Source organism: Verticillium alfalfae, genomic scaffold (genome assembly GCF_000150825.1).
Source record: "Verticillium alfalfae VaMs.102 supercont1.4 genomic scaffold, whole genome shotgun sequence".
Classification (NCBI taxonomy): Eukaryota; Fungi; Ascomycota; class Sordariomycetes; order Glomerellales; family Plectosphaerellaceae; genus Verticillium; species Verticillium alfalfae.
This window is the reverse complement of record NW_003315035.1, coordinates 390,316-399,402: the sequence shown is the minus strand read 5'-3', so window position 1 is coordinate 399,402 and position 9,087 is coordinate 390,316. Positions and strand designations below refer to the sequence as shown.

General features: G+C 51.6%; 3 protein-coding genes across 3 annotated transcripts; all 3 read left to right on the top strand.

Moving 5' to 3' along the window:
* Nucleotides 1-2,776: 2,776 nt before the first annotated feature.
* Nucleotides 2,777-4,339, top strand: VDBG_03531 (conserved hypothetical protein; the record flags this gene model as incomplete). Its single annotated transcript, XM_003005532.1, has 2 exons — nucleotides 2,777-3,445; nucleotides 3,503-4,339. 2 exons carry the CDS (start codon nucleotides 2,777-2,779, stop codon nucleotides 4,337-4,339), a joined length of 1,506 nt encoding a protein of 501 aa, XP_003005578.1.
* Nucleotides 4,340-4,716: 377 nt separating this feature from the next.
* Nucleotides 4,717-5,832, top strand: VDBG_03530 (aspartate aminotransferase; the record flags this gene model as incomplete). Its single annotated transcript, XM_003005531.1, has 1 exon — nucleotides 4,717-5,832. The coding sequence occupies one exon, from the start codon at nucleotides 4,717-4,719 to the stop codon at nucleotides 5,830-5,832; it is 1,116 nt and encodes a 371-aa protein (XP_003005577.1).
* A 2,012-nt stretch (nucleotides 5,833-7,844) lies between these two features.
* VDBG_03529 (predicted protein) lies at nucleotides 7,845-8,817 on the top strand (the record flags this gene model as incomplete). Its single annotated transcript, XM_003005530.1, has 2 exons — nucleotides 7,845-8,394; nucleotides 8,447-8,817. The coding sequence occupies 2 exons, from the start codon at nucleotides 7,845-7,847 to the stop codon at nucleotides 8,815-8,817; spliced, it is 921 nt and encodes a 306-aa protein (XP_003005576.1).
* Nucleotides 8,818-9,087: the final 270 nt, after the last annotated feature.

Here is a 9,087-nt window from a genome sequence, read left to right as displayed (position 1 = left end):
GTAGGGCGGGAAAAAGTCCAGTTCGTTACCGAGAGCGCTCATCATGAACAGACTACGGGGTGCGATATGGGGCCGTTTGCTATTTATGAGCAGCACCAGAAGGCCTGACTCGTGTGGGGGCCCTTGAAAATACCTTAAAAATGAGCCCTGCAAAACTCAAGACCGATTGATGATGAGAAATCGGTAGTGCGCAAAGACCGGCGCCCCGATTGTTGAGACGGCGTTTGCGATAACACGGCAAAGGGGGGGGGGGAAAAAAAAGGGACCATGACGGACCCCGGCGGCGCGCCCGACCATGAGGTCGACGCGTGCTCTGTGTGGCTCGCTGTCATGCTTCATTGGGCATTTCAGGCTGTCGGGTGCGCCGGAGGGTTTTCGCAAAAGAGGCCGAAGGCTGCTCTGCCGACGGGATCAATCCTGTGGGCGTACCAAGAACTCAACATTTTCGGCGTAACGACGCAATTCGGCACATGTCCGAATGAGCCGAGGTCCCGTTTGCTCGTTCCTGCGTCATCTCTGATACCTACCTACCATAAGGTATGTAAGCAGCCCGATGAGCATGGTTCATAGTCACGTGGTGCATCTCGGACCAGCCGATGGCATGTCCCACCGTATTCCCGTTTGACCTCTCGGGCGGCTCGCCGAGTCCTGTTGATTCAAGTGACGTGTTGGGCATTTCAGGGTCCGGCTTGCCTGGTTCCTGTCGCTCCAACCTGGCAGGATCCAGGGTTATTCTAGTCGTAGGCGTTGGTTGGATCATTCAGACCTGAGACAGGGAGAAGCCTCAGATGCCACCCTCATTGAGCGGCTATTGATACAGTAGCCTGCCACGCACCTTTGCACAGTGCAGATCGCATCCGCCGACGTCACTACGCCAACTCTCGTATAGAAAATTGCAACCACTTCGGCATTCTGGGTACTATGAACCTAAGAGGACCGTAAGTCATAGTACATACATAGGAGACACCAACATCGGCCAGAATGCCATGTCCCGGCGAACAACACGGCCCCCAAATCTCGCTTGAACAGTACGCCGCCTCGTGAAGATTACGGCCTAAGTATTCTGGATCTTATCGTGACAGGAACAATGTGAGAGACCTAGTACGTGAGTTATCAAGGCACTTGTAGTACAGGAGTAGCCGCTGCGAATTTAGACGCGTGAATCATGGATAGCTTCTCTATGCTTGTCTGTCTTGTACGCCATTTCAAGAACCTCGTTGGCATGAATCCGATAACGTACCGAGATGTTTTGACCCCTGACCAAAAGGATTTTTTCAAGCTTGTTCGCCTAATACTGACCAAGTCATTCCATATCGCAAATTCCTCGTTTCGGCAGTCTAGCTCAAAGCCCGCGTCGCATGACCCCTCTCTGTCAACAGTAAAACCACGCGAGTCCTCAGTACCGTCCCGCATGAGTCTACTCGGTGGTTCCAGATCAGCAAACAGGTAGTACGCTGCCTAGTATTGCGAGTCTGCGTGATCGATCTCGATGCCTTCTGAGTTACTTGCCCTTTACAGGTCTTTGATATAAACGGAGTCCGGCCAGTTATGCGCCGCAAAGTCAGGCCGCCAGTCTGGGACAGGCTTCCAAGACTTGTACAGATACTCGCAGTCACACACGATAGCCACTGCCGCCACTTGGACCCTGGACGAGTGAGCGCAAGTGGATCCGCAATGGAAGGGCATATCGCATTAATATATCAACATCAAGTCATTGTCTTTCAAGTAAATAGTGGTCGTGGATTGCGATGTAGACTTTATCTGAGAGGACCGTCAAAGACGTAGTCCCGATTTGTAAAGTTGCCCCTACTAGCCTGCTAGTGCCTACGGGTACGCTGGTTTCCTTACTGATAACTAAAGCAGGCTTGGATACTATTTTAGGCTGAGAACGTTCAGTGCTCAAGGCGTCGTGGCAACGTGATTGGTTCCATACCAAAGACAATCCCGTATTGGTGGCCCCGGCTCAAAGTATAGAACTCATCATTTCCCTGCCATTCCCATCCATTCGGTAAGTTCCAGTCTTCATCGGAGTCAAAGTCTTCATCTTGGTGATGCCCCTCGCCTACTCGCTCGCAGGGCTTCGTCAACTCAAGCCGAACCCTCGCAGTTCAAGTTCCTTGAACGATGTGCCACAGAGTAATCCTGAACGACTTCAAACGTGGCGTGATATCACGCAAGTTAAGCAGCCAGTCCCCGTGGCACTATGTACGGTGAACTCGTCCATATTCAACCCTACGGAGGTATTGAATATCTTCTGCTCATCGATGACGAGGTGCTAGAAGTTCCTGGGCCGCACGTCGGCAAAGGCCCACTTTGATGATCCATCCTGGCCCATGAGCATAAATCAAAATACCGCGAGGTTTTGTATACTCGTCAAGTCCCGTAAGGCTCTGAAGGAACCTGTTCGGGCCGATCATGGGATTCGGTTCTACGTACATTCCCCGCTTCTCTTGTATGAACGAGATGAGCGTTAAGTCCGTGAGCGTTGTGGACGGTACCGCTGATGTGGTGGCGACCTGGTCGCGGTCGATCGGGAGTAGCTACAACAAATACCATAGCTAGAAGTTTCAGGGTTGGTAATAGGCCTAGTATCCTTTATAGTACTTATTAGTCGGGGCGATGTACAAAGTTGATGAGTCAGCTGCGATTCTCTGGAGTCCCTGTGTCGTGTGCTCCACCGAACCGCCTTGTTTCGGCAGAATACTCAGCTACCCTCCTGACACCTCGCGGGCCGAGGATCTTATCACATTGCCAAAGAGTCTTCTGCAAGATAGCAATGGAAACCTCTTCTGCGGGTTGCTGGACTTGCAAGCTTCGACACCGCAAATGCGATGCTGCCACACCAGCATGCGCGGAATGCGATGATCGAGGAATCCCGTGCTATGGATACGGGATGAAGCCTTCGTGGATGGATGGTGGGGCCATGGAAGTGAAAGAGCTCACGCGCATTAAGAAGGCTGTCAAACAACACTGCCAGGACGTTCGCAAGGCCCGGAACAACGCCCAGCAGTTGCGCAAGGCAGCCGTCCAACGATCACGGCAATATTCGTCCCGTCGGCGGGACGATACGCAAACCAACAAATCTTCAAGCGTCTTCAGGCCCCAGATGGCATCCACCCTGATGTACTACCTCGATCACGTTTTTGCCTGGCTCTACCCTTACTTTGACTTCCACTCCTCGCTGGGCGACAGAGGCTGGCTCCTCTCGACGTTGGGCAATGGAGGGCCTTTGTACCAAGCTGCCATTGCGCTATCGGCCTTACACCAAAGCGCTGTGCCGGACCGGCGGACAGAACAGATTCTCCGAAATCAGAGAGCAGTCCATCATCACTCCCAAGCTTTAAGAGAGCTGCGCGAATTATCCCGAAATACAGGGAGTCGGTTCAGCGACAATGCCCAAAGAGTTGAGTTTATCGCTTCAGGCTTGACGCTCATCAGCTACGAGGTAATGCTTTCAGGACGGGGGGACAGTCTTCTTGAAAAATTGTCGACCTTGGGATAGATTCTCCGTGCTGATAGTAAGGCTTACATCTTCTCACAGGTCTTCAATGGAGCTGAGTACGACTGGCTGCCACACCTGAATGCTGTCACAGGTGTGGTCCGTGAGCTTGAGCCGGGACTGGAACATGGCGCCGAGTCACCAGATTTTCAATCCGTCCACGACTTCTTGATAGGCGAGACACTGTGGTACGATATCCTTGCTTGCGTCTCAACAGACCGCGCACCTCGTCTTTCGTACCGACGCTGGCTTGAAGGTGCTACTTTTGATATGGCGAACCTAATGGGCTGCCATACATGGGCTGTAACATGTATTGGCGACTTGGCACACCTCCAGGAAGATACGAGAAGCACTTATTTGGATGAAACAATAAACTCGTCTGCAGTGGCCGTCAGGGCTCAGAGAATTGAACAACGCTTACGGGAGGGTGCGGCGACTCTGACTTTGCACACGGAGGCTCCTATGTCGGCCTGGATCACTCGCGTCTTTTCCCTTGCCGCAATAGCTCTGTCCAGAACCATCGGCATCAGGCCGTCGGGTTCGAATTCTGAGGTCTTTGGCATCATCAGCGAAAGCATCAACATTCTTGGTGCTTGGCCTCGGTCCATTTCCCTTCAGGGGCTTGTTTGGCCCTTGTGCATCATCGGGTGCATGGCCGAGGGCGATCAACAAACGTTTCTGGAGGATCTGCTAAATAATTACGTCAAGGACACTGGAGAGGCGGGCAATGGAGTCACGATTCTGCGAATCATTAGAGACTGTTGGAAAGCAGAGAGGTATCCCGGCTGGGACTGGAGGGACACCGCTTTTCGGAGCCGGCCCAGGGTTTTGCTCATCTGAAGAGAGCGCCTTGCATACAACGGCAGAGAAATCAAGTCAAACTCCACTCATCAAATCAGCAAGTCACCGATCAAGAGAATGCTACCTGCTTAGTTCTGCGGTGCAGACGGGTCCAGCATTGAGTTGGGGCAGTAGCTCGAGCCGGGTTGCGAATCTGGGAGGGAATGTCGAGCCGAGGACATCTTCCCCATGAACTGCAGCTCCCCATTTACACAAGTTCATGTCTATTAAAGAAACGACGTGGTCGGTCTGATGTACAAGGGAATTCGAAAGTACGCTTCTCACAGTTCTCTTCTCCCAGAATCACGCCTCATCAAACCCTCTGGCTGCCGTTTCAACGTTTCCTACCCCGCGAAATCTACTATCACCATACGACGATGAAGTATGAGCGCATGCCAATTGAAATCGAGTCGCCCGAAGAGTACGGCTACGAGAATATCAAGTACAACCTCTCTGAAAGTTCCATCACCGACCAAACTTTGGAAAGCCTCAACCTGAAGATCCCGAATCTGACCTTACTCTACAACGCTCATCGTGGAGAGACGAACCTCCGCACATTGATCGCCAATCATGCCAATGTGGCAGCTGACGATGTGCTCATCACCGGTGGTGCGGCTGGGGCCCTATTCATTGTTGCTACATCCCAGTTGGGTGCGGGTCAAGGCAAGCAAGGAAACCACCTTGTCGTGATTCGCCCCAACTACGCGACCAATCTCGAGACGCCCAAGGCCCTGGGCTGCGACATCACTCATATCGACATGACCTTTGAGTCTGGCTTCCAGCCCAACATCGACACTATCGAGGCTTCCATAAAGCCCAATACGCGACTTGTCTCGGTTACCTCTCCTCATAACCCGACTGGATCCACTCTTTCCCGCGCAGATCTCGAACGCCTCGTTGCGGTGACCAAGCGAAAGGGCGTTCTCCTTCTCGTCGATGAGACCTATCGCGATGTCTCCTATGGCGAAAGTCTCCCCGTGGCCGCATCTCTTGGCCCTCACGTTCTGAGCGTCAGCTCACTGTCCAAATCCTTTGGCATCCCCGGCATTCGTACTGGCTGGCTCATCTGCACCGATAAGAAGCTTCAGGAAACCTTTCTTGCGGCCAAAGAGCAGATCAGCATTAGTGGAAGTGTAATCAACGAGTGGATTGCCACGCAGGTACTTTCGCGCCGGGAGGAGATCTTGGCCGCTACCACGGATGAGATGCGCGCCAGGCTTGACTTGGTTGAGGAGTGGATCGAGAGTGAGGAGCTCCTGGAGTGGGTAAAGCCTACTGGGGGGGTTGTTTGCTTCCCAAGGATCAAGAAGGTGCCGACAGGCGGTTTTGCTGCTTTCTATGAGAGGCTTTTCAAAGAGCATTCAACCTATGTTGGGCCTGGGCACTGGTTCGACATGCCGGATAGCTCTTTCAGACTTGGGTATGGTTGGCCCACCCGGCAGGAGCTCAAAGCCGGTATGGAAGCCATCTCGGCTGCTTTACGAGAGGTGTGAAACAGTAGGTCGAATCCTCGAAAGGACTCTTTTATGGCTCCGGAGTAATAGTTCAATATTATAGTAATTGTTGAGAGGGCTTCACTCCTTATGTGAACCTCGTTTCATTGCTTTGGCTGTGTCTAAGAGCTCTGAATAGGTAGGTTAGGTGATATAACACTTGTGATGTGATTGTTGCTATCTCTCTGAATTACCGTTACCTACGGGGACCAGATATACCCATCTCATCCCTCGATCACGTAAGTAGTGATCCACCTGCTCTTGAGAGCACTGAACCCCGACCTCGGTGATCCCCATATCAGTGAATCCCATACCGTGATCACCGCCCCAGGTGATTCCCTATTGTTGGATCAACATTATCTCTATTATTATTTAGGACTATAATGCTAGGAATATTTATATTTACTAAATCCTTTACAGTCATCATTTCCCCAGTCTCAATGCTAGGATTTGAAATTTCAATACCTCGTCTCGCAAGAATATACAAAGCAGCTTAAGTGACTGAACCCGAAATGCCGCTCATAGCATGCCGAGCTTTCTGTAGCGGCTAACCCCGAAAATCAGGGCTGACATGCGGCTCCCTCGAGAGCGTAATCAGATTCGTCAAATCGAAAATGGACATTACCTCGCCGTTTTACAGCTCTTTACTTATTCTTCCCAGTTTCTGATACTTCCTACCATTCATTCTTTTACCCAAGCAGTAGAAAACATCAAGGACTGCAGATCCGTCGGCCCCAGATATCTCTTTCAAGAATCAATTGTCTCGAGACCTCATTTTTCTTTCATTATTCTGAAAGGCGGTGACAAGTCGGAACACTTTGAAGCCCTTGGTGATTCGATGACGTCAGGTAATCATACACTGCTTCCAACGCCTTGCTAATGTCACGGATCGGAGAACTATTGCAGCCGCGACTACAAGTCAGCAACCAAAGCAAGGGAAGCTCAGTCTTAATAAGGAACCACAGGTGAACCAGGCTCATTCCCATCACGACCTACATGCAAAATGAGTATGGAGTAGTGCCTATAGAACTTTGCTATATGTCTTTGTGGTGCATATGATCAAATTTGTTGATCAAACCCACACGCGATGGACCATCATTGTGCGACCCTTAGATGCCTCTGTTATCCGTTGCGTACAGGGCATGCACTTTCACATTTCGCTTGTAAGCAGATACCAACTATTCCTCCAACACCCGAATCCACAGTCGGTCTCGATGCAAATTCCGAATCAATAGCCACAAACCCAACGCGACCGGGCAGAAGTTTCTCAAATGAATTGGGATGAAGAGCTCGGAAACAAACGCAGCAAGCATGAAAGTGAAGCACATTTCAGTGGCTTTTACTTTGACCGATCACGAGAACGAAGATTTCGGGTACAATCCAGTCACGTAGTCAAGCTTCGTTCAACATTCTTGATCTTTCTCCTCTGATAACCGCAATGTCAAGTGTGCTAGGTCCTAACAATGTCTAGGCAGATTATTTCGACTTTGCAGCTCCATCGTCAATTATGTCAGGTTCCGTCCGAATCTGTCGTGAAAATCACATGAGTAAGAATGATCATGGCCGTGCTAACAACCCACGAATCAACAAAAATAGATGTGGCTTGGCATCAGAGGATGCATTCGGTGCATTCGATGGCTGACATACCGTCATCCAACAGGGGATACAGCCCTATGCTGGGCCCCATGCCCATGGACGGGGCTGAGCACAGTCACCTCAGAAATGGGGTTTGACAAGGTACACGATCCCCCGTTGAGCTTCACGTAAGCTTACAGTTTGCTATTCGTACCACAACACTGAGGTCGACACCAGATCCTTCGATGTGGCTGACGGACTTGGTCAACCATGCGCAGTGGAAGCGCGCTCTTGATGGTCGCACTGGACGTCTGATGCTTGTTTTAAAAGGCTTGCCTCTCCCGCGCGCCTCGACAGAAGCTGAACTTTATCGAATTCGAACATCACAGGTACCTTGGTCTTGTCTACATAATTCGGCCAATTGTATTTTTTACAAAATGTCATTCATCATAAAAGCTCTCCCGTTCATCGCCCTTGCAGCGGCGGCTGACCTGGAACCCGAGCTTGGTGGTTATACCTCCAGCGGTTCTCCTGCCACTGGACCCCCATTTGGCCTCCCTACTGAGCGCTTCGAAGCCGTCTTTGCAAAGCCGAACAACACGGCATCAGTCTCCTACGGCAACCTCGGCTTCAGCAACGGCTCCGATGCGTGGTCCGTCCATCTCGCTTTCGCCGCCAATGTCTCCCTCGCTGGTGCCACGCAGGCCGGCGATGATGTTGGCGAGGATCCTGTTACCCAGTTGACGATTCTCTCCCTGGAGCGCACCAAGGGCGCCAAACTCAACACGAAAGACGTCAGTGTTGCCATCTTCACCGGCTTCGCTGCCAATGCCACCAATAATGGTGACGACATCGACGGCTGCGACTTCTTGAGCGACGAGTGCCGCCGGGCCATTGAGACAACGGCAAGCGACGACGAAAGCAGTCCGCAACTGCAGGATGTCTGCAGCAGGTGGCTTTCGAACACGCAATCAACAACCCGTTTTGGTGAGTTTGTCGTTCCCGAAACCGATGCAGCCGTACTGACTTTGCTCCGTAGGTCTCGGATCCAACAACCTAGATGACGGCGAGCCCTTTAACGCTTTTGCCACAAGGCCGACCGAGGCTGGCACGAACGAGACCAGCGCAATGTATGAGTATGCCCTGACTAAGATCTGGGCTGTCATCTTGCATACCACCAAGGCCGGCTCGACGAACGAGTCGACCTCGTCGCTGACTGGTCTGCGTTGCCTGCGTGCCGGCACCATTGAGGAGGAGTCGGGCGAGTCTGGTGGAAACGATGGCGACGGAAACGACTCGGAGGCTGGTGGTGATGGCGACGGCGAGGGTGACGGAAGCGCTGCTGGCATAATCAAGGCTAGTGTGTCTGCTGTGATTCTGGCATTTGCAGCGGCCATGGTCATGGCTTAAATACATGGTACGGCACATATTGCATGATTTGCGACTGTAACGGATGCGACTTGGGCATAGAACCGGCATAGGCGTTGGTCATTTATTTCGGGGTGGCGCTCTCGATTTTCTAAGGAGGTCTTCAAACTCCGCTGGTAGCATAGAGGCCTTCTCCGACAATTCAAGATTGTGTTATTTTCAGAAATGTTTTTGGTGATGTTCATAATAGTCACTAGAAGGCATGCACTGCTGCAAAAGCATTGCCTTGCCAACACGATCTAGTACTCAGTC